At 61.8% G+C, this 23,040-nt stretch overlaps 3 protein-coding genes across 10 annotated transcripts in view; all 3 read right to left on the bottom strand.

Moving 5' to 3' along the window:
* The window catches only part of GNG7 (G protein subunit gamma 7), an 80,420-nt gene extending 75,136 nt beyond the window's left edge, over positions 1-5,284 (bottom strand). The window contains exon 1 of one of the 3 annotated variants that reach the window (XM_064469758.1): positions 5,154-5,284. The gene's annotated coding sequence lies outside the window, so the exon portion shown is untranslated. The remainder of the gene's footprint in view (positions 1-5,153) is intronic. The other 2 variants (XM_064469757.1, XM_064469756.1) reach the window with 2 other exon arrangements.
* A 3,753-nt stretch (positions 5,285-9,037) lies between these two features.
* DIRAS1 (DIRAS family GTPase 1) lies at positions 9,038-13,779 on the bottom strand. The gene is made up of 2 exons (XM_064469581.1): positions 13,632-13,779; positions 9,038-10,859 (listed from the first exon to the last, which is right to left on the bottom strand). The coding sequence occupies exon 2, from the start codon at positions 10,833-10,835 to the stop codon at positions 10,239-10,241; it is 597 nt and encodes a 198-aa protein (XP_064325651.1). The 5' UTR covers positions 10,836-10,859; positions 13,632-13,779; the 3' UTR covers positions 9,038-10,238.
* A 2,114-nt stretch (positions 13,780-15,893) lies between these two features.
* SLC39A3 (solute carrier family 39 member 3) lies at positions 15,894-22,989 on the bottom strand. 6 transcript variants are annotated; one of them, XM_064469355.1, is made up of 4 exons: positions 22,932-22,989; positions 22,204-22,367; positions 19,677-20,025; positions 15,894-19,106 (listed from the first exon to the last, which is right to left on the bottom strand). In XM_064469355.1, the coding sequence occupies exons 3-4, from the start codon at positions 19,881-19,883 to the stop codon at positions 18,366-18,368; spliced, it is 948 nt and encodes a 315-aa protein (XP_064325425.1). In that variant the 5' UTR covers positions 19,884-20,025; positions 22,204-22,367; positions 22,932-22,989; the 3' UTR covers positions 15,894-18,365. The 6 variants fall into 6 exon arrangements, with proteins under 6 accessions (XP_064325425.1, XP_064325428.1, XP_064325429.1 ...); XM_064469358.1 differs by having other exon boundaries at positions 22,903-22,932; XM_064469359.1 differs by lacking the exon at positions 22,932-22,989 and adding an exon at positions 22,881-22,898.
* Between the last annotated feature and the right edge of the window lie 51 nt (positions 22,990-23,040).

Below are 23,040 nucleotides of genomic sequence, written 5' to 3'. Positions count from 1 at the left end.
AACGCTGGCTTCAAGCCAGACCCCATTCTGCTGCTTGTACGCCTGCATTAGGAGCGAGATATTTTTAAAGTTACTCTTACGTGGTTCATTTTCTAGCTTTTTTTTTTTTTCCCTCTTTCTGTAGAATGAAAATAAAACAAAGCAGGAGTTACTGAGGTTTCTCAGCTTTTCAGGTTCTTAAAGGTCCATTAAAAATATATGTTTAACTGCAAACTCTGAACTGTTTTCAGTCATACAGAAGCACTGCAGGCTGCAGTACCCTAAAAACTTCTCTTGTCTGTTAGAAGGTAGGGGGAAAAACATAAGGATTATGCTTTTTCATAACTAAACTTCCTGGTTTGTCTCTCTGCATTAACAGTGTGCCGGAATTCACACACACCCCCTTTTTTTTTTCTTAAACATCACAGCTAATCCCTACCCACCCATTTAACAAAAACCTAATCCAAAACTACCGGAGATTTCAGGCATGTTCGAGTCTGAAATATCAACCGAATTCATAACTTATTCTCAGGAAAAATCCAGCTCCTACGCCCCTTAAACCAAAGGTTAAACATACTTCAGCTGAAGAACTGCTCCTCTTGCACAACAGCCCCTCGCGCTGCACCACCAGCCTCCAGAATTAACTGCAGATCGCTATATTCGGCCTTTTCAAACAGATTTGTTGTCGTGACCACTTTTACTTGGTTTTTAAACGAGCTCGTGGCTTTTCAGGTATTTCGGAGGAGCAGCGGCAGGAAGGACGAGAGCAGTCAGCACAGTTGCGCAATGCAAAACATTTTAAAGTGTTTATCGAATTGATGGATTCGCTGGAGAGAAGAATTTACAGGCCAGGAACTCGAGACTTGTGAGCAACTTTCGCTTTCACAAACACTATTTAAAATGAAAACATGGTTTTGTTGCACAATGGCCTATTTGTTCTGGTATTTTAATAAAGGGCCTTTTAGCAGAACAAAGCAGAAGCGAGCAGATGATAACAGGGGACTCAGACGTGAGAGCAGTACAATCTGCACGGCTGGAGCGAACGCCGAGGGACGGAGCAGAGCTGTCTGAAGCAAACTGCCCATCGCTTACAGGCGCGCAAGGCCACCAGAACCAGATGCTTCCAGCTGGTACCCAAAAGCAAGGTCTGCCTCCTCCAGGTCTCTGTAAGTCCCAGCAATTTGTTTTTAAATACAAACTAAGCAGGTCAATCTAAGACAAATTAATAAAAAAAGCCCTCTCCAGCTTTGCTGGTTTGCCCTTAGTGTGACGATCGTCAGACCATGCAGCAGGACGGGACTGGATTTACGTTTTCTTTTAGTTTTGTTCCCTTCCCAATTTAATTTCTTCTGACACTCTGCACATCGAGCTAGGAAACCCGTAAGAGAGAAAGATAATATATCGCATTATCTGGCAACAGGTGAGAGGAACTCACCGACACCCGCGCTGCCCACAGAAGTCAGAGATGCTACAACTGGCAAACTCTGCAACTCGCCGTATACGCACGGGATCCCACGGGAAGATTTCTGGTCCGTGGCTAAACCAATTGAATAATTTGAGCGATATTTGAGCGACATTTGAGCAACGAGGGAGAGCTTTCCACCTCAAAGTTCAACTCTTAGACCTTCACATCTCAATTCCTTTGACTTCTTGTAAAGATGGGGAAACCAACACCGGATCTACCAGCCACGCGAGCAAGTCAGCGCCGCAGCGGGCACCTTCCTTCCAACCATACCCACCATCACGTTCATAGAGACACAGTATTTTATAAAGCCCTTTTTCCTCTTGCTCCACCCTCCCCGTGCAAGAATCCCCAAACAATTACAAACCTTTACCCTGCTTTTTATGCAGCCGTCGTTTTTGGGTCACCCACCCACGGCCTTCCTACAGCACGGCAGGATCGCCGTCCCTCTCGCTAGCTTCGCTGCTACCCGCGGGGTTTGGAAGAGGGCTTTGGAAACTTGTGCAAGTTCAGAGCTGCGCCGGGGTTAACAAACCCAAGGCGACCGAATTATCTGATCTTCCCAACCCGAGCTAATCCGCACAGCCGAAAGGGCAAGAAGGTGCTTTTTTAGGTGACAGCTCGAGCTCTGCCGTTCACCACCGCCTCGCGAAGACGTCAAAGAAAACTTCCCCCAGCCGCTGGCGAGGGGACAAGCGGCTATTTCAAGCCCTCCGCAGAATGGACCGTTCTAAGGGCAGTGAGCTCTGGGCTGGCGCTCGGCCAGCCCCGTGGCTCCGCAGGCTCACCGCCGCGCTAACGGGACGACTCCTGGCAGGGAGAGCCACGATCCCCCGTCACTGACAATGACAACCTCGACTGCCTTACTCACACGCGAGGAAGCGGAGAACGGCAGCTACCAGGAATAAAGATCGGTGTTTTCCAATGGGCAGAGTGTCCGGTTCCTCTGGAGCCGAGTCCAGGGACAAGCAGCAGGCCCGCATGTCCGGGAGCCGGGCACTCGCCTCGTTACACTAACGAGCTTTAGGGCATGACAACCTCCCAGAGCACGAGGTAGGGCAGAGCAGTTATCTCCATTTTGCAGATAAGGAAATAAGGCAGGAAGGCAGAAGTTGGGCCGGCCACAGGGGAAGTGTGATGAGCAGAGGACAAACCTACGTCCCGGGTCACACGCTTCTCTCCTGGCTACTGAATTATTCTTCTCGCCTGTTTGAGCCAAGAGCAGTCAGCCTCCCGGTGTGCCTCCATTCCCCTACCTTCCAAGAGGGATAATGCCTTCCTAAGGCAACTCTCGATGTCAAAAAGCATTCATTACCTTAAGTAATACCGGTTAAATACTATATCCAGGGATAAGATGGATACAGAAGAAAAACTGGTAGATATGGTGAAATATGCCTCCTGTGTAAATCATTAAATCCCACAACAATACTCCAGCCACACAAAAGAGCTATTTCCATTTGTTTCACAGCTACAGATGGCAGAAGAAAACCTCTCAGACAATAAGCTCTATTTAAACATATTGATCCAGCTTTTTTGGTGCGCTTTCCCCCATACTGGCTACAACCAGAACATGATAAATGGTGCTACATAGTCACAGAGCTCCCGAGCACTTGCTTTACGATCTGCCTGCACACAACGGGATGTCCCATGCAGCAGAAAGCTAAAGACATGCAAAACCTCCAAAAGATGAAGGACCGACTTCAGTGCTACGTGCCTGAGAAGCCAGTAGTCTCTAAAAGCTGTATGTTAAGAAAACCAAGCAATTACCTAAAAGACCTCAAGTTTACGTACAGATTCAGACTAAATATCAAGTTACTGACTTCTGTGGTCTACCACAAGTCAGCTTTTCTCCTGGTAGTAATCACCGCAGTTGCACTTGCCCAGGTCAGTTTTACAAGAAGCCCACAGCTATAAACAGGCCTGAAGGTTGTCGGTTTTCCCCCACAAAAAACCCCAAACCCATTAAACATAATTCAGCGCCTTAAAAGCCACAATAACTTCTCGCCTCATTTACAAGCAGTAACAGAAAACCTATCTTAGGGCAGAATGCAGATGTATCACAGTCCATTTGGGTTTTATTTAAGGCCACACCTGACAGTGATGGCCCAGTACAGAGGTAAATCCCATTTGCCTGCTCCAGCACTGTCAAAGAAGATGAACTGCAGAGGAGATCAGGTCTCCAGCTCCAGCTCGGAACCGTGCTACCTTCCAGTCCCTCCTTACCTACACACCCGGACACTTCCCCTCCTTAACCTCCTTCAGGACACCCATCATATCCAGCATTTCATTCCACATGCTTCTCTTCCAAAATGAGAAGGAGACAGATTTCTCTCTTTGTCTGCAGCACCCACTTATCTCCTCTGCTTCGCTCTACCTCAATAACACAGAAAATCCAGATACTGCAGCTACCCCTCCTTTATATAACCCATGCACTAGAATTCAATAATGCCGCCAAAGTCCTGCCCAGAACAGGCAGGCCACCATTACTGTCCCTCACCAGCCACCAACTCCTCCAGCTATTTTCCCCTTCTCTCCACAACCTCCCTATACCAACCCACCGTTAACTCACACACAGGAAAAAAAACAAGCAGATTATGTGATATTAGACCTCCTGACAAGCTTCCCAGCCTCCTTTTATACCCTGGAAGAGGGTCTAGACCCGTTCCCTGGTAAGTCACCCAACTTCCAAAGCGAGCTGGCGCTGAACCGTGTCTCTCGTCGATTACAATTGCCCCCTCCCATCTCATCCACCCAACAGCCCAAGTCACCCGTCGTCCTCCCAGCTCCAGCCCCACTGCTCCCACCTCCGTTACAACAGCCCCTTCCACCCAACACCCTCCCGCTGCAGCTCACCCAAAGTCCTCAGGGCCCCCCACCACAACAGAGCACCGCCTCTCTCTGAGACCCCCAATACACCCCCAGATCGCCTCCTCGCACTGATCCCAGGCACAAATTACACCCCCCCGGCCCACCAGCACTCTGCGATGCTCATTGGATCCCTCCCAGCAGCTCATCCCTATTCTTCACCCCTCTCCCACATGCTCCAGCAACCCCAGGGCTTTCCTTGACCCCCCCAGCCCACCCCCCCTACAACCTGCCCAGGGGTTCCCCTTCCCCCAGCCCTGTACCCCAGGACCCCAGCACAACCCTAACACCATCTCTCTAGCCCAATTCAGCCCCTGTGCCCCAAGGATTCCCAGAACTCCCAGGGCCCCCCCAAACCCCTCCAGCCCCAGCACCCCCAGGGGCCCCCAAACCCCTCCAGCCTCAGAACCCCCCCACCCCTCCAGCCCCAGCCCCTCCCAGGCCCCCAGCACCCCCTCCCCCTGCCCAGCCGCCCCTCACCACCAGCCCGACAACCCCAGGGCCACACCAACCCCCCAGCCCCCTCCCTCTGGCACCTGCGACCCCAGCCCCCCTCTGGCCCCCGCCCCCCCACCTCCTCCACCTGCAGCCCCGCCAGCCCCCCCCAGCCCCTCACCCCCATCCCCGCCGCCCCTCGCGCCCCCCCCAGGGACCCCCCGAGCCGCTCCCAGCGCCCCCCGCCCAGCCCCGGCCAGGCGGCCCGGGCCGCAGCGGGCCGCGAAGGGGCCCCGGGGCCGGGCCGGGGGCTCCGCCAGGCCGCGGCCTACAGCGGCCGTCCCCGCCCGCTCGCCAGGGGCCGCCCCGCCCCCGGCCCGGTCCGGTCCCCGCGGCGCGGGTGGCTCCTCACCGGTCTCGGCGGGGCCGGGGCACGGAGGGGCGGAGGAGCCGCGCCGCCGCCTCAGACACCAGCGCCGCCGCGCAACGCACCCTGCTGCCCAGCGCGGGCAGGGCTGGCCCCGCCCCGCCGCCCGACTGGCAGCGCCGCCCGCCAATGGGCGCTGCCGCCGCGGGGCGCGCGGAGGGGGGGGCGGCCTGGCAGGGAGGCGGGGTTGGGTGCGGCCGCCAGGTTCGGTTGTGACGGTGGCGCGGAGGGGAAAGGGGGGGGGTGAAGGGGCGCGTCCGTCTGCGGAGCGGCGGGGGTATCAGCCAATCAGCGTGCGGGGCGGGGAAAGGGGGTGGTGAACGCATGCAAATATGAAATGAATATTAATGACCGGCCGCCGCGGGGAGGGGGCGCGCTGCGGCGGCACGTGGCGCCCGGGGCGCGAGGCCGTGGGACCCGGAGCTGGGGGACGGGCCCCCCGATCCCTCCATCCCCCCAGGCCGCCCGACCACCCCCCCCCCCCCGATCCACTCCCATGCCCCCGGATCACCCCCCCCCCCGGGGCCCTCGGTGCAGCCCAGCCGTGCCCCCGCCAGATCCCCAGGGCACCCCGAAAAATGGGGATGCTGCGCTGCTGCAGTCCCGGCAGCCCTGCCCGGCTCCAAGGAGGGGGGGCACTGCGGGGTAGATGCTCCGCAGACACCCCTCACCATGGCGTTATCCCCCCTTGCTGCACAGCACGGCCGGGCGGGCTGTGAGGGGACTGTGGCAGGGGGCACGGCATGTGGGGGGGATGCTGCTGCAGGGACCTGGGGAACCCACGCGTGACCTCACCCCTGGGTCCCCTCCTGCTCCTGGGACCCCCCCGGGACCCCCACCGGCTGCGTGGCCAGCCGGGAGAGGAGAGGCCGTAGGACACCACTGCCGGGTCCCTCCCGATGAATCTTGTTCTGAGTCACCCATTTCTTTAAACCTCCCCTTCCCTTTGCAGCCTGGGGGAGGGGGGGCAGAGCCTCCGGCCAGCCTGGAAACCCCCTCCACAATCCTGCCGTGGCACTCGGGTCACCCCAGACCCTCCGAGCCCCCCTGTGCAGGGCCTTTCCAGCCCCCAGGCTGCAGTGCCCGGCAGCCTGTGGGGTGGGGGCGAGACGGTGGGCCTGCGCCCCTGGGCAGAGCCCCCCACCCCACTGTCCCCCCTGGGGCCCCCCGATGCTCGGGCCCGGGGTGCAGCAGGCCCACGGCTGCTCTAGCTTACGCCGGGAGGGGACGGGCTCGGCCCAGCCCTGCGTGCCGTGCCGGGGGGCCGCAGCCCCGGTCTCCCCCTGCCCTGGGCCCCGGTGGAGCTGCTCACCCTGTGAGCAAGGGGAAAATCCAGGGGGATGAATCAGCAGCGGGCGGGAGTCACGCTGGCGGCGCCGGGGGAGCAGGAAATCACGCTCGCCGGCCCAGCACAGCCGTGAATCGAGGCTTTGATTCCCCAGCTGCCACCAGTACGGGGTGAGCGTGGCTGGCCGGGTCCCGGTGGTGCCTGGCTCCCGGCTGCGGTGCTGGTGGGGTGAGGGGGGCCCTGTGTCCCCCATGGGAGCCGCTCTGGGGGGAATAGAGCCATGTCCCCAGGGCAGGAGGTGCAGAGCTGCAGCTATCGCTCCCCAGCACCACTTCCCAGCACACCCCAGTGCTGCACTGGCATGCAGCTGGGCCACACCGGTATGCACCATTCACAGCTCCAATCCCGGCATGAACTGAGATGGGGAAATGCTGGGTCCGGGCTGTCTCCCCTGGGTCCCCCCACCCTGTGCGACGTGGCCCCGCTGCTGGGTGCGCACCAGCCCTCACCGGCGGCTGTGCCGAGGCTGGGCTGAGAACCCAATAATCCTGTTAGTGGGAAGAAGGCTGATTTTTCCCCTAATCCAGTTTGCTCCATATGCCCTCGCCCACGGTGTTATAAGCTGCTTTGGCTGCAGATGGGGTGCACCGAGCACAACCAGACCACAGGGGGGACCCACCCCAGCTTTGGTGCCTCGAGGGGCACAAGGGCCACTAGCTCAGAGCCTCCCCTTGCTGCCCTCCTTGGGGAGGGCACGAGGGACGACGTCTTACCCAGCCACCAGGTCCTGGCACGACGCACGGCGCCAGGAGCTGGTTTGGGTCCCAAATGCTGGATTTGTGCTTTTAAGCATTTTTACCGGCGCGGGCTGCAGCGACGGCTCCTCATCGGCTGGGGGAGCGACGGGAAAAGGCTGCACCACGGCTTGTCCTGCCACTTGCTAATTAACGCTCAGGAACGGCTTGTTTAAAACCCTGGGCCCGGGGGAAGCGCCAGGTGCCCTGCGAGGATCATCCGTCTCGATCTTGCACCGCTGCCCAGCCAGGCCCCCAGCTGCGGGTTTTGGGGGGCTCAGGGTACCCCCAGCCTGGGTGGCCTCATGCCAGGCTTGGGCAGGGGGGCTGCAGTGGCCAGAGCCACCCAGACCCTCCTGGGAGCAAGTGACCTTCTCTGGGAGCAAGAGCATCCCAAGGGACATCCCAAGGGACATCCTGATGGACGTCCCAAGGAGCGCCTCGAGGGACATCCCTCAGAGCATCCCAAGGGACACCCCATACTGAGCAGGTCCCCAAAGAGCCTCTCCTGCTCCACGGCGACTCGAGGGGCACGGGTCTCCATCTGCACTGGCCAGGGTGGGGGCACAGCGGGGGTCAGAATGGGGGGACAGAGATGGGGGACAGGAGACCTGGGAATGGGGGGCAGACATATTCTGTCCCCAGGCTGAAGGTGTTGCAGAGCTGCTGTAACCCTGGGGGTGTCTCGGTGCAGGAGTCCTGAGGTGGGACAGTGCCCCCCCCCCCCCAAATACCTGTGAGCCCCCCAGCCTTCCCTGGACTTCCACAGCCCTGGGGGGTCCCAGAGGGTGGGGACCGGCACCAAACGTCCCCACGCCTGCGTGTGCCCATCCCGCTCTCCTGCCCTAGCGCCCACCGAAGGTCGCGGGTGCCCCCAGCCCACAGAGGGACGTGGGGACAGAAGCAGTTCCCGTGGCTGGTGCCAGGGAGCCGTGACATCCCCGCAGAGCTGTGACTGTCCCCACCGAGATGTGATGTCCCCACCGAGCCATGAGATCCCCACGGAGCCGTGACATCCCCGCAGAGCTGTGACTGTCCCCACCGAGCCATGAGGTCCCCATGGAGCCACAGCCATCCCCACAGAGCTGTGACTGTCCCCACGGAGCTCTGAGCAGCCCCACGGACCTGTGACTATCCCACGGAGCCGTGACCATCCCACGGAGCTGTGACTGTCACCAGGGACCAGCGGCTGTCCCCATGGAGCCATGACCATCCCCACAGAGCCGTGATGTCCCTGCAGAGCTTTGACCATCCCCACAGAGCCGTGATGTCCCCACGGAGCCACGGCCATCCCCGCAGAGCTGTGACACCCCCACGGAGCTGCGCCCTTGCCAAGGCCCTTGCAGCCTGCGGCAGCCCCGCTCCCCCCGCCGCCCCCCCGCCCCCGCCTGCGTGCCCACGCGGTTCCCGCGCCCGGGGAGCAGATGGTTTCCATGGCAACAGGCATGATGACGCACGCCCCGCTCTCCCACCCCCTCCCCACGGGGACGCCAGCCCGCGCTGGCAGCGAGGGGCGGGGGGCACCCACCGGTGGCGGGGGGCCGCCGCGGCGCGCGGGCACGCAGGGGCCCACGCGTGCCCGCGGTACGGCACGTGCGCGCGCACGGGGTGCGCACGGGTGTGCATCAGCCCAGCTGCCCGTACACGCGCGCGTGTGCTTACACACCTGCGCGTGCACGCACAAGCACGCGCGTGCACCCCCATCCCTCCTTTCACCCCTTGGCGCCAGGCCGTGGCCCCCCGTGTGGCCCCCAGCCCCGCCGGGTGCTGCTGCGTGGGGACGCAGGAGCGTTTCTCATCTCTTTATTGAAGGAAGACTATTTCTAGAATAAAGGCTACATCGTAACGTCACCTTGTCCCCTGGGCGCTTGGGTCGTGTTGTAAAAAGCCAGGAGTGGGCGCAGCGCGGGGGCCCAGCCTGCCCGGGACCCCTCCCCTGGGGACCACCCCCCCAGGGACACCCCCAGGGCCCCAGCGGAGGATGAGCGGGGCCGGAGCGATGGGACAAACCCCGCTGGGACGAAGGGCTGGTGACAGCGGGGAGGCCCCGCTCCGGCCGTGGGGGAACAAGCTGGGTTGCACCAGAGCTGGGAGGGGGGGGGTCGGGGGTCCCCGGGGTGTGGGGCCAGGCCACCCCCAGCAGGGATGCTGCGGGAGCGAGGGGACGCTGACCGCTGGCGCGGGCACCACGGCAGAGCGCGGCAGCGCCCATCACCGTGGCATCGCGGCCCAGCCGGGCTGTGGGGCTCATCGTGCGTGGGAAAGGGGCAGCGGGGGGTGTGGGGGGGCCCGTCTGACCGCAGGGCTGGGGGGGGGGGGTCCTCCCACCGGAGCTCACCAGGATTGTGCTGGGTCAGGACCTCCCTCGGACCCGATGCTTTGTGCTTGGGCTGGCGGCTCCGGGCTGCGGCGCGGGGACAGGGCCGCGGTGCCAGGACGGGACGGGGGGCTCGGGGACAGCGGGCACCATGCGGGGGCTGCTCCCGCCCCGGGGCTCTGCCTGCAGGAGCAGAGCGCTATGGCGTTGGGACGGGGGCACAGGGAGGGCCTGGGACGCGTGTGACTGTCCCCAAGGGTGACACCGGACACCCCCACATCGCACCGTCCTTCCCACCCACGGGGATCGCCGTGGGGGTCCCCCTCTGGGGGGGGGATGGGGATGGGGACAGGGACCCGCCAGTGCCGTCGGTTGTGCTGCAGAGTGGGGGTAGGGGGTGTGTGTCTGTCCGTGTGCTCCCCTGGACGCGTGTCCCCGGCCCCATTGTGCCGGGCGCGGGGCAGCCGAGCATCCCTCGGCTCGGTGGGGGGCCCCGTCTGTGCCCCCAGACCTGGGGCGAGCGCAGCCCACACCGCCGGCGTGCTGCGGCGTCCCCGCACAGTCACAGTGATGGCACGGAGGACGAGGGGACGGCCCCGCTGCGATGCCACGTCCAGTCGTGGGGGGGGAGAGGGGGGGACTGGGGCGGGGGTACGGGCCAGTCCGGGGCTCTACATGATGCTGCACTTCCCCTTGATTTTGTCTGTCCTCTTCTGCTTGCTGGAGCGCTTCCCGTCGATGGTGAGGCTCACGTTCCTCCTCTTCTCCAGGTTCAGCAGCTCCTGGAAGAGCTCCTTGACGTTGTAGTTCATCTTGGCCGAGGTCTCCATGAAGGCGCATTTCCACTCCTTGGCCACGGCCTCCCCCTCCCTGCTCTCCACCTCCCGCTGGGTCTCGTCGCACTTGTTGCCCACCAGCATGATGGGGATGCTCTCCACGCTGCCCTTGATCTGCACGATCTGCTGGTAGATGGGCTTCAGCTCCTCCAGGGACTGCTTGCTGGTGACGGAGAAGACCAGAATGAAGGCATGGCCCTTGGAGATGGAGAGGCGCTGCATGGCCGGGAACTGGTGGCTGCCCGTGGTGTCGGTGATCTGCAGGGTGCAGACGCTCTTGTCGCAGCTGATGACCTGGCGGTAGGTGTCCTCGATGGTGGGGATGTAGGTGTCCCGGAAGGTCCCCTTCACGAAGCGCAGCACCAGCGAGCTCTTGCCCACGCCGCCGGCGCCGAACACCACCACCCGGTAGTCGTTGCTCTGCTCCGGCATCTTGTCCTGGGGATGCTGCCGCCGCTGCAAGGGAGAGGGCAGAGGGAGGCGTCACGCCGGGAGTGGGGGCTTCGGGATGGACCCCCCCGGGCACTACCCTGCGAGGGGAGTGGGGCAGCCCCCCCTGACGCTGGCTCGCCGCCCTCTTTGAGATGCAGCCCCCGCTGCTCTGACCAGGCCAACGCAACTGGGGGGTCCCGGCTGCCCCCATGCCCTTGAGATGCCCTTGCCAGGTGGCCGGGGCAGGATGGTGCTCGCCGCCCGCCTGGGGTGGGTGCAGCAGCATTTGCTATTTTTACCAGCCGCCCGCTGCGGCCATATGGCCGAGCCACGGCCACCGGCGCAGCAGCTGCGGCCGAGGCTGCCGGGGCAGCCTGCGCCAGGGAGGAGAACACGAGGCACCTGCAGGACCCCCAGAGCCCCCAGGCAGCGGGAGCAGCCCCGCGGGGGCAGCCGCCAGCCCAGCGAGGACCTAGCGGCACCCGAAGCACCCAACCAGCCCCTCCAGCTCTCCCACACGCAGCTGCTGGGGCTACCCAGTATGGAGGTGCCATTTCAGGCACAGACCTCGGCACCTGCCATGCTGCCCGGTGCCCTGCCACCCCCCGCCACCCTGTCCTACCCCGTGCCATGCCTCTGCTCCACTCCCACCCAGGGAGAACAGAGAGATGCGGGCACCGGGGGACATGGCACGGCCACCGGCTCGTGGCCTGCAGGCTCAGAGACCTCCGTGGCCGCCCTTGTGCTGCCAAACCTCGGCACCCACTTGCAGGGGATGCACAGCCTTGGGCAGGGTCCCCACCTGTGCTCCCCCCCCGAGTGACACAGCTCCAGGGTGTGAAACGAGGGGACACAAAACACTGCCGACGCTGAGCCTCAGGCTGAGCATCGCCTCGGCCGGGCCCTGCCTCAGTTTCCCTGTGGCAGCACAGGAACGGCAGCATCGGCTCTGCCCTGCAAGGTGTCCCTGGCGCGCGCGGGGGCATCACGGACCCTCGGGTCGTGGGACGGGGTTCCCGATGGTGCCTGCCACAGGCAACGAGCTGGGTGGGAGGGGAGGGAAGGGGCTCCTGGGCGCTGCTCCGGGCAGATGCTGGAGGGGGTCAGGTCTGTCCCCAGGCGGCTCCGCTCTCGCCACCCTCAACCTCAACTCAGGGACCCACAGACCTGGAAGGGGGGGACAGCAAAGCCCCCTCGGGTGGCCCCGCACTGGCAGGCACCGCAGCTCCCTCATCCCCGGGCACCTCTGGGGGCATCAGCCCCTTCCCACGGCTGCTGCACCCCACCCCGCGGCATTGGCAGGTCGGGGTCCCGCAGGCAGCCCCAATACCCCGGCACATCCCCAAACACCCGGGCAGGTGCTGGTGCCTGGGGAGCCGAGCAAGCAAGGGCTTGGGACCTGGGGAAGGAGCCCATCACTGCGCCTCCGGGCACAGGGCGGAAAAACGCCCCTCGAATCCCACCACGTTGGAAGGGTCGCTGGCACACGGGGCCGGCGCAGGGGTCGTGGCAACATCAAACCCTGCCCATCCCACCTGCCCACGGCGCAGCTGAACGTGCCCCCGGCCTCGCAGCCACGGTGTGGGGTGCTGGGAGCGAGAGGCTGGGCTGGGGGGCCCTTCACGGCACCCGGGGGTGCCCAAAGGCCCCTTGGCCTGTGCACAGCAGCGCCCCAACCCCAAACAGCACTCCATGCCTGCGGGTCCAGGGCACGGCCTCCCCTCGGCTCCCGGGATGGGGCACCCACCAGCGGGGGGCGCAGCCTGGGCTTGATCCTGTCGGGGGGCTCTGCACCCTCCCCAGAGGCCCCCCAGCATCCTCCCAATCCGATCCCAGCGCTGGGGGAGACAAAGAGCAGGTGGGGGGTCTGGGGGTGGGGATGGAGGGGGAGGATGGGGATGGGGGGGCAGGAGAAGGGGCGGGATGGGAATGGGGTGGCAGGAGAGGGACGGGATGGGGATGGGGGCAGGAGAGGGACGGGATGGGGATGGGGGGCAGGAGAGGAGCGGGATGGGGATGGGAGCAGGAGAGGGACGGGATGGGGATGGGGGGCAGGAGAGGAGCGGGATGGGGATGGGAGCAGGAGAGGGACGGGATGGGGATGGGGGGCAGGAGAGGAGCGGGATGGGGATGGGAGCAGGAGAGGGACGGGATGGGGATGGGGGGCAGGAGAGGAGCGGGATGGGGATGGGAGCAGGAGAGGGGCGGGATGGGGTCAGGAGAGGGGTGGGATGGGGATGGGGGTCAGGAGAGGGGCAGGATGGGCATGGGGGGGCAGGAGAGGGGCGGGATGGGGATGGGGGGGCAGGAGAGGGGCAGAATGGGCATGGGGGGGCAGGAGAGGGGCGGGATGGGGATGGGGGCCAGGAGAGGGGCGGGATGGGGATGGGGGCCAGGAGAGGGGCGGGATGGGGATGGGGGTCAGGAGAGGGGCGGGATGGGGGCCAGGAGAGGGGCGGGATGGGCATGGGGGGCCAGGAGAGGGGCGGGATGGGGGCCAGGAGAGGGGCGGGATGGGGATGGGGGGGCAGGAGGGGGCGGGATGGGCATGGGGGGGCAGGAGAGGGGCGGGATGGGGGGCCAGGAGAGGGGTGGGATGGGGATGGGGGGCAGGAGGGGGCGGGATGGAGGGACGGCGGGGCTGGAGATGGGGGAGCGGGGGCAGGAGGGCGGGCAGGGGCAGGCACCGGGGTCCCACCGCCCCGGCCGGGGTCCCGGCCCCCTCCCCCGCCGTGCCCTGCCCGTGCCGGGCCCCCCCCGCGCCGGTCGCATTGCGGTGCCCCGCCGCCGCCTCACCGTGTCCTGCCCGGGATCCGCCCTTGGCTGCGGGGCTGCGCGGCGGCCTCAGCGCATGGCCCGGCCCGGGGCGGCCCCGCGCGGCGGCTCCGGTCCGCCGGGGGCGGCGGGGGGCGGCGGGGCGCGGTGCGGGGCGCTGCGGCGCGGCGCGGCTCGGCGCGGCTCGGCGCGGTGCGGTGCGGTGCGGTGCGGCCGCCGCAGAGCCGATCCCGCCCCGCCGCCGGCCCCGCCCGCCGCGCCCGCCCCGCCCGGGGCCGCCGGACCCCCGGGCCGAGCCCCGAGCGGCTCCGGGACGGGGCGGCGGCAGCGGCGGGGACAGACGGACGGGGACAGGCGGACTGGGATACACGGGGATGGGATGCACAGACAGGGACAGGCCGACAGGGGTGGGGACCTACGGACAGGGGCAGACGGGATGGGGATGCGCGGTCAGGGACAGATGGACGGGGATGGGCACGCAAGAACAGGGGTGTGGACAGACAGACAGGGACAGGCAGACAAGGATGGGGACACGCGGGGATAGAAACAGACAGACAGGAATACGCGGGGATGGGATACACAGGCAGGGACAGACGGACAAGGATGGGGACACACAGGGATGGGGGCACACAAAAAGAGATGAGGACAGACGGACACGGACAGAAACAGACAGGGATGGGGATGCACAGACAGGGACAGACAGATGGGGACGGGGACACACTGACAGGGATGGGGACAGACGGACAGGGACAGAATGGATGGGGATGCACAGACAGGGACAGATGGCCAAGGATGGGGAGACATGGGGATGGGGACAGGTGGACCGTGATACACAGGGATGGGATGCACAGACAGGGACAGGCTGACAGGGAAGGGGACAGACAGACATGGGCAGATGGGAAGGGGACAGATGGACAGGGACCACACACGGACACGGCACAGGTAGAGACACAGACATGTGTGAAGGGGGACACGGATGCACAGCGCAGGGACATGTGGATGGGGACAGAGACCCGCAGATGGCAACAGGGTACACAGGGACACACAGACAGGACAGACAGACGCCGACACCCCGAGCTGGCAGGGCGCAGGCAGTGGCAGGGTGGCGTAAGCCCCCATGGCAGCAGGGGGTGGCCGCTGTTGGCCTGGTGGCACCGCAGGGGCTCTGTCACCACTGGCAGCATCCCCTCACTGGGTGCTGTGGCAGAGCGGGCTCAGGAGCCCCAAAACCCCGGCAGCCCCTCACAGCAGCACCCAGGCCACCACCCCCCTGCGAGGGGACACACTGGGGGTCCTTGGGTGGCACCCGGGGGGGGGCTGTGGGACCCCCAGCCCACCTCCCCGATGCCAGCCGAGCGGGATCAGGGCCTGAGCAGTTCAGTGGTACGGGCTCAAGGGCTGACCGTCCCCAGTGAGGCCACACTGCGGAGGGGACAGTGCCCGCTCCGAGTGTCCTACAGCTGAGCCGCAGCCCCCCGAGAGCTGCTGCTGGAGGAAAGCCGGCTCCCCACCCCGCCATGGGGGACGGTGGGGCTGGAGGCGACCACAGGCCCCGGGAGTTCAAGGCCCCTGCCAGGGTTGGGGTCTGCCGGCGCTGGGGAGTGGGGCTGGGGGCTGCCAGGCCGGGCTGGGTGACTCACACTCACTCCTGAGTGGCAGCAATTAAAATCCGCAGCTGCTATTAATAGCTGCCAGCAGAGGAGCAGGGCCACGGCAGCACCCACGCATCCCATGGAGGTGCTGCTGGACCCACGGGAGCAAGGGGGGGCCACGGCCACCACTCCCCCAGGCCCCCCGTTGAGGACACCAGCCTTCCCCCTTGGGGACAGGCCCCTGGGCGGCCACCCCGCCGGGCAGCCCCCCATCCCTGCAGTGCCCGCAGCGCTGTTAGCTGGACGGATACTACTCGTTAGAGGAAATGAATGAGTTTCCTTGATCATTTTAGCTGCGGCTCCTCCTCCGTTTCATTCAGTCCCCAGCTCCCCGCCAAGCCTGACACAACGGGACGCTGCCAGCTGCACACGCAGGGCTGAATCACGCCGATGCCGAGCAGGGTGGGAGAAGGGGGGACTGGAGGGTCCTGTCCCCCATCTCCGAGCTCGGGGCAGCTCCGTGGGGGTCCAGCCAGCAGCCCCACGCTGCCGCCCACCCGGTCCCGCCGTGGGATTTGCCTCTCGGGGGGCTCAGCCCACCTCAGGGCCGTGCACGTGCTCCTGGCGCGTGATCCGGACACGCACCGAGCAGCCGGTGGAGCAATGGGGGACTTCAAATAAACAAGTGACACAAAGGGGAGAAGGCCACAGCCTTTATTGGGAGCAGCAGATCGGGCTCCTCCTTCTCTGCTCCTGAAGCAACCCAGGAGCGCGACACGCTGCCGCGCATGGGTGAATAAACCCCCCTGGGCATCACTGAGCCCCCCTCAGCAAGGCGGGAAGAGGGGCGACAGCTCAGCATCTCAAAGTGCTTCATGACCCCCCCTCTTGCTCCCCTCTCCAATAATCCACCAGCAGAAACAGAAAATGGAGGCTGCAGCGCCTTCCCCCTGCTGTCAGGCTTGACTATAGCCCCAGGGAGCGCGGGGGATCCCCGATCCCCACTCGCATGATGAGATCCCCAACGATCTTTCGGGCACTGGTTAAGGAATCTCCTCACATCAACAGCTTGTCTTGGCTTTAGTACATCAGCCCCTGGGCTGCAGATGGGGCCGGGCGGGAAGAAGGACGAGGAAGATGAGACAAGGGGAACGAGGTGGTGGGATACACTGTGACTGCGGGGCCCTGCCTTCACCAGCGCTCGCATTTGCCCAGATATGGGGGGTGGGGAAAAAAAACCTTGTAGGAAAGCATTAGCTGCAGAAACTAAGAGGCAGAGGCAGGAACCCAGCAGCTCTGCCCAAGAGGGAACGCTCGGCGCTGTGCTCCCCATCGCTCCTTGCCTCTCCCCTCTCGTCCCACCTGCCCAGGACCACCACCGGCGTGGAGAAACACCCGATGGGAGCGAAGCTGCCCTGCACGAGCTGCCTGCGAGGAGTGAAATAACACACAGAGGTTTACCACATCGAGGCAAATTACATTCTCATCAGGCCCTGCTAATTTGTGTCATCTGAGGCCTAAAATAACCCTCCCTCCCCCCTTCCACTCCAGGTTTTTCAAAGCAAGATTAATTGACTTTGGTATGCTGCAGCAATTAAGATACCGAGCACCAGGAACTGTCAGATGATCCTCATCAGCCTCCATATGCTGCAGCTGTGCCAACCACTGGCTCCAAGATGCTCCTTCACAGTCTCACCCATCCTTCTTCCCGCCTGGATCAGGATAACAGGGACTGTGCCATGGCTAAGCCCGCTCTACATCGTTATAATTCCATCAGCGCTTCCAAAAGCTTTGCTCTGCCTGCGGAAGCGGCTGGAGAAGCGAAAGCTACAACTAATTAAAATGCATTCCCTGCGAGAGGCCGGCGAGGAGCGCGGCCACGTTACCCTGCCGGGCTGCGGAGCGGGAGCCGCTCTCTTGTGTTACAGCCACGGGAGGGAGCGGGGAGGGAGGCTCTGATCCGAGCTCCTCGTCCAGGAGGGCGAATCCGAAGGATCACGACGGGATCCGCAGCACGCTGAGCTTCCCTGGGGGCCGCGCTCTGGAGACACGGTGTGATCTGCTCAGATTGCAAGCGCCTCTAATCAGCCTTTCCACAACCTCATAAACCCCCAGGGAAGCGATTTCTCTCCTTTGAAAACACCGACAGATCGCCCTGCAAAGCCTCTGCAGCGCAGCTCTCGCGCACATCCGTACCGCCACGTGAGCCCGCTGGCAGGGAGAGTGGAGGCTCTGGGAGCAGCCCTGAAGATGCTTTGATGGCGACTGCTAAACCCATTTCACTGCAGACCATTTAAACACAAGCATTTGCCCTAAAATATTAATGCTGGAAATCGCTGCTGCCCGTTTCTTACAAAAAACCAAGGGATCCTGGGTTCTGGGAGCGCTGCGGAAGGGCCTGTGGACAGGGACAGCAGGATATTCAAATGATACGTTAGCACACTGCTGGAGGTTTTCCTTAGGGAACGCTCAACATATGGATGAGATGTAGAGAACGAAGCACGGGACGAGGCCTGGCCTCGTTTCTTCCGTTAATCACTCTGAGAAACAAAAGCTCCCAGAGCCACTTGTGGGTTAAAATGGAAGCTCTGCTCGGGGGAGCTGTGGCACCAGGCACGCCGAGCGGCCCCGGAGGGGATGTTATTTTTGGCAGCTATTACGACCAGGTTTTGCTCAAAACTAAGCTAGCAAAAGCAGCTTAGTGCAGCTGCGCAATCCCTGATCCTACCTGCTTTTGACTTCGTTTCTGTTTCTCACCTTCTCGGAGAGCCCGAGGGCGAAGGAAGCGGACTCTCAGCCACGGCTTCTGCAATGGGTGTGAGGGGAAGGAGGGAGGGGGGTGGCTACGCAGATTAACAGGAAACCACACGCTTGACGAGCTCTTTGCAGGCAGCCCGAGAACCACGTTCTTAATGTTCGTGTTGATTAATCTCTGCACAAGCTGCTGCGCCCACAAGGACAACACCTTGTGACACCTACACCGGGACACTCCTCTCCCTCTGAGGACACCGGAGGAAATTATCGTTTTTCAGGTCAATATGGAAATACCATGACGTTTCACATGGCCGTTGAGCTTCACTGTCCCCCTTGGCTGAAGGGGAGGCTCATCTCCGGTGCTGTTGCAAGGGAAGGAGGTGAGGTTTGCTTCCCCTCGCTCTCGTGCTCACCATTTGAAGAAGACCAGCCCAGCCAGAGCCGTGTAGCCCAGCACCAGGAAGAGAACCTTCAAGAGACGGTCGTTCTTGTCTTCCAACTCCTTCGCCAGGATCTCAAAGAAGGTGATGAATAAGAAAGTTCCCCCTGCGATGCCTTGCAGGAGCAGGGAAGTAATGTGGCTGGCTGCGTTTTGGGTGCTCTCGATCCCCATCCCAATGCTGATGCCCAGAGGAATCATCAGGCTCACCGTCACAGCCATCTTCGCAGCATCCTTCAGCGGCAGCGAGGTCTTGGCCATGCTGATGCCCAGTGCCACCGCTACCAGCGTCTCGTGAATGGCAACTCCTAGGAACAAGCTCATGACTTTGCTGCCCTCCTCCTGCAAGCCCAGGGCCAGACCCTCGAAGATGGAGTGCGTACACAAAGCAAACACCAGCCCGATGAGCCGTAAGGGGCCGGAGCGGGAGAGCTCCTGGATATTCAGGCCGTGGCTGTGGGAGTGGTGACCGTGTTCACTGTACAACGTGTGCCCTCGGGAAGAGGCGATGAAGGGACTCTCGTATTCAGAGTCGCTCCCGACGTCTGAACCAGCATTGAAGGTCTCTAAGTCAATGAAGGAGGGTTTTTCCTTCTGGAAGGTCAAGACGAGCTGCTCCACAAAGACCGTCACAAAGAAGCCAACCATCATGATGGTCTCGGCCACCGGGTAGTCCGTGGTCACGTTCCCCTGCCTGAGAACTTCATTGAGCTGGAATGAAGCAAACAACCCACAGGGAATCAATCACCTTTGTCCCTCTAAGGGGAAATATTCCCACTGCGTTCACACAACTCTTAACGACGCTAAATCGATCCATGATGCTTTAATACCCTTGTATACAGGCCTCAGCGGAAGAGACCGGGAACCTGTTTCCCTTCCAGCGGAAGGTCAGTGGCTGCCTGGAAGCGCTTTAACCACAGCCTTGATGTCAGGATCTTGAGCCTCACACCCCAGGTGATGCTCAGCCTCCTTCTGCATCAAAGAAATCTCCAGTTACTCCACCCAGGCAGTCAGCAGTAGCCGAATGGGAGGCGGGCGCAGCTCGCCCTCGTGATCTGAAACACCAGGCACAGCACAGCGTTTCTGAGGAGGCTTCGAGGGCCACTCTGACAAGACACGGACCCTTCGCCCCCATGTCCACAGGGGCAGAGCTCTGGTGGCCTGAGCTCCCGCAGGAGGCGGGAGAAAGGAAGGGAGGGCAGTCCCGCCCGTGCAGGGGACCCTAACAGCAGCACAGGTTCATTAAAATTGCTCGTAAGCAAGAGGCTCATAAGCAGTTACCTTTTCTCTCACAGCAGGCAGCAAGGTGTTGAAGCAGGTGGCCAGGAAGACTCCTCCTCCAAAAGAATTGCAGAGGGCAAGAACCTTCCTGGAGCGATGAGCTTTCTCGTAATCAGCTTCAATTATCTTGACGGGGAGAAGGGACCCAGCCAGCATGAGGACACAGATGCCCAGCAGACACAGCACTTTGGTGACCACGACCCTCATGGTGCCTCCTGGTGACCGTTCCCTGCCGAGGGCCCTGCGGATGGCGGCCGGCGGGGGTCCCTCCGGCCGCTGCTAGAGCGGGTGCATCGGCAGGCGGCGGCACAGCCAGACCTCGAGGGAAAGGTGCTCCTGGGCTCAGTACCTGTGGACGGGAGTAAAACAAGAGAGATTTTTCTATACAGGCATATATACTGTGCAGAAGAGCACCTTGCATCCCAAAGCACATGCCAGCCTCCCTACAGGAATCACCTTAATGCCCCAGAGGCAACGGGTGGAGTCAACAGTGGCAGCACCTCATGTGCAGCGGGCTGGAGGAACAGCAGAGAAGAGAAAACATAACTGCAGCAGCCACTAACTTAAAAAACTTGTAAGAATTGTACTGGCTGCACAAAACTGGCACAGCCTCAGTTTTTAGAGGCTTTGTTTGACACACCTGCACAGCGACAGACATGAAACACTCGATCTTGCAATAACATCCACACAAGTCCAACCAAAGAATCAAGCCTTTGGTTTTTAACCATGAGAAATTAATATGGGCATGAGCTGGTGGCTTTTTATCAACCAGAAATAAACTTAAAGATCCCCAATGTTCACACAGGGGGTTTTTTGTACTGCCCTTGAAACTAGAGACTATTAGATTCATGCCTGCTCGGCTTCCTGAGCCACCATCACCATCTCGCCAGGGTGGGTCACAGCCTCAACAGTTGGTTGGTTGCTCTGCACCAGGAGTCAGTGGAAGTTTCGACTGCCGACAGGTAACGCACGTCTCTAAAGGGAAACCCTACGGAGAAATTCACTGCAAGGTTCTCTGATGTCCATAAGGTGTAACAAAAGAGGAAGCAGAGATCGTTTCATACAAAAGAAAAATGCAAGATTTGAGTTGCCTGGGTCACCACAATTGACCCAGTCTGACATATAAAAGCGTTTCCCTTCAGGTTACGGGCACTGGCAGTGAAATGTGTTTTCCTAAAATCATTTTACAAAATAACAATATTAAATCTATTTATAAAAATACATACATGCAAACAGGTCCCTCCACCGCTGCTCGCTCTTGCGGCAGCACAGCCAGCACCTCAGAGGGTTCCACTTACAGCTTGCACCAAATTGACTCGTAAAGTCAAATCGATGGCACCTCGAGAAGGTTCTCCTGCAGGTCACCCAGGTTACGGGCTGCCAGAGAGCCCCAAGCACTGACGAGACGCTGCAGCGTGTGTTGGGGTAACGAACTAAGCCAGAACACTTCCAGCCACACTGACACCCACGCCCGTGATGGACAAGGTAAATAATTGGATACCTGCTTGTTGGAGCGGCAAATTAATTTTAATACAAAAGATTCCTGAGGCTAAAGTCTCCCTTGAGGGCTGACAGTATTAATCACTATCACCATTTCTGCACAGTGGGCTGCATAAATGGCGCTTTTATTAGAAGGGAAGTGGGAGATGGGATGACTCTGTACTTGGTGAGGGAGTTTAAAGCCTTTTTCCAAGTTTGCAGGTCAAGTGGGAGCAAACAAGGAGGTGATGGCGGCCAGGCCATCTGCAGCAGCTCTGGTTCTCAGCCAGGCGCTGGCGGGGAGCGACGTTCATCAGAAGCAAACCCTGCTCGGGTGACAGCAATCGACTCGCTCCCTGGTGAACCCCGCAGACGAGCCAGGTCTGAACAAGTCCAGAACCTGAAACCTCGGTGTACGTTGTCAGGGCTTCCGCAGCAGGCAGCCTGTCACTGCGGCTGACGAGCAGGCTCCCTCTCCAGAGACGTCGACTCCAGGGCTGCCAACGCTCGTCAGCGCCGTGCTGACACAGCTAATGAGTCACGCCGCCTTTGTAAGGCACGCACTGCCGTTTCAGCGTCAACAGAACAACGAGGATTTCACCTCGCACGGCGACGGTGCATCGTTACGCCAAGCTTCTCAAATTCTCAAGTGAACTCTCATGGAAAAACGACATTAGTGACGGCGCCTGGGGATCACAGATCATGAGAGCTTGCGACCGCACCTGCTGGGTGCGAAGGCACCGCCCGCGCCCGCTGCGTTAGGCAGGCAGACGGCTCCCGGGACAGAGCAGAGGGGGGAAAAAAACCCACCTTTTCCAGAATTCACGCCTCCTCTGGAACATGCCTGGCTTCCACTCTGACATTCAGAAACCCCCTAACCTGATTTATTTTTTTCTTTCTTGTTTTTTTTTAAACCCAGCAACAGCCTCCAAAGCCTAAAGCCTCAGCCTGCCGACAGCAGGTGGAGCAGCTGCCCTCCAGTGCCCCCTGACCCGAGGCAGCGGAAAGCAGCTTAGCAAAAACCGAAGCGGTTAAGTACAAGAAATACCTTGTGTTTCTCCCTGCCTGCTCCTTCCGACAGCCCAGCCTTCAGGAGCCAGCGCCGCCAACGTCGGGATTATTTCATCAGCCTGAAAACTTCTATAACAAAGAATTAACCCAGCACAGGTACTGCTTGGCTTAGTGGCTATTAGATAAAGCGGACAGCACCCTCTGGAAGGGAAAAAAAGGGTTTCCTTATGTGCGATCCTTTAAATGTCAATTTTTCTGTTAAACACACACACTCATGGTGCCCCCGACACACCAAAGACAGCATGATGCTGCCTGCTGGTGCACAGTGACCGGGCTGGGCTCCCCCAGAGCCGTGCTTATCCCAGCACCTCCCAACACCTGAACCCACTTGGAACCACCCTGGAGAAGTGGGTGCTGGGGGGGCGAAGGCTCCTCCCAGGCCGCCAGAGAAGGCCGAAGCTTGCTTGAGCACCCCAAAAGGGTGCAGGGAAGGGGGGACACACAACTGGGGCTGCTGGGAGAGGGTGGTCGGCGGGGTGTCCCTCAGGGCCGGGGCCCAGCCCGGAGCCTCCCTCCCCCCGCACCCCAAAACCCCGCCACCGACCCTCGAGTACCTCCGGACCAGCCCCCCAGGCCCGCTGTTACCCCCATAACGCCTCCCGCTCCCTCCAGCCCCGCCATTACCTCAACGAACCGCCCCCGGCCCCCCCTCACCCTGACCGCCATCACCAGTTACCCCGGCAACCGCCCCCTTCCCACACTCACGCGCCGGCTCCCGCTCGGCCCCCGTCCGGGCGGCCCCCCGCAACGGCGCCCGCCCACGACGCCCTCCTATTGGCCGCGACGGGAAAACCGGCTGCCCATTGGCCGAGAG

This window comes from Phalacrocorax carbo, chromosome 19, assembly GCF_963921805.1.
Source record: "Phalacrocorax carbo chromosome 19, bPhaCar2.1, whole genome shotgun sequence".
Taxonomy (NCBI): domain Eukaryota; kingdom Metazoa; phylum Chordata; class Aves; order Suliformes; family Phalacrocoracidae; genus Phalacrocorax; species Phalacrocorax carbo.
Note: the sequence above shows the minus strand (reverse complement) of the source record. Positions and strands in the feature narration are given on the sequence as shown.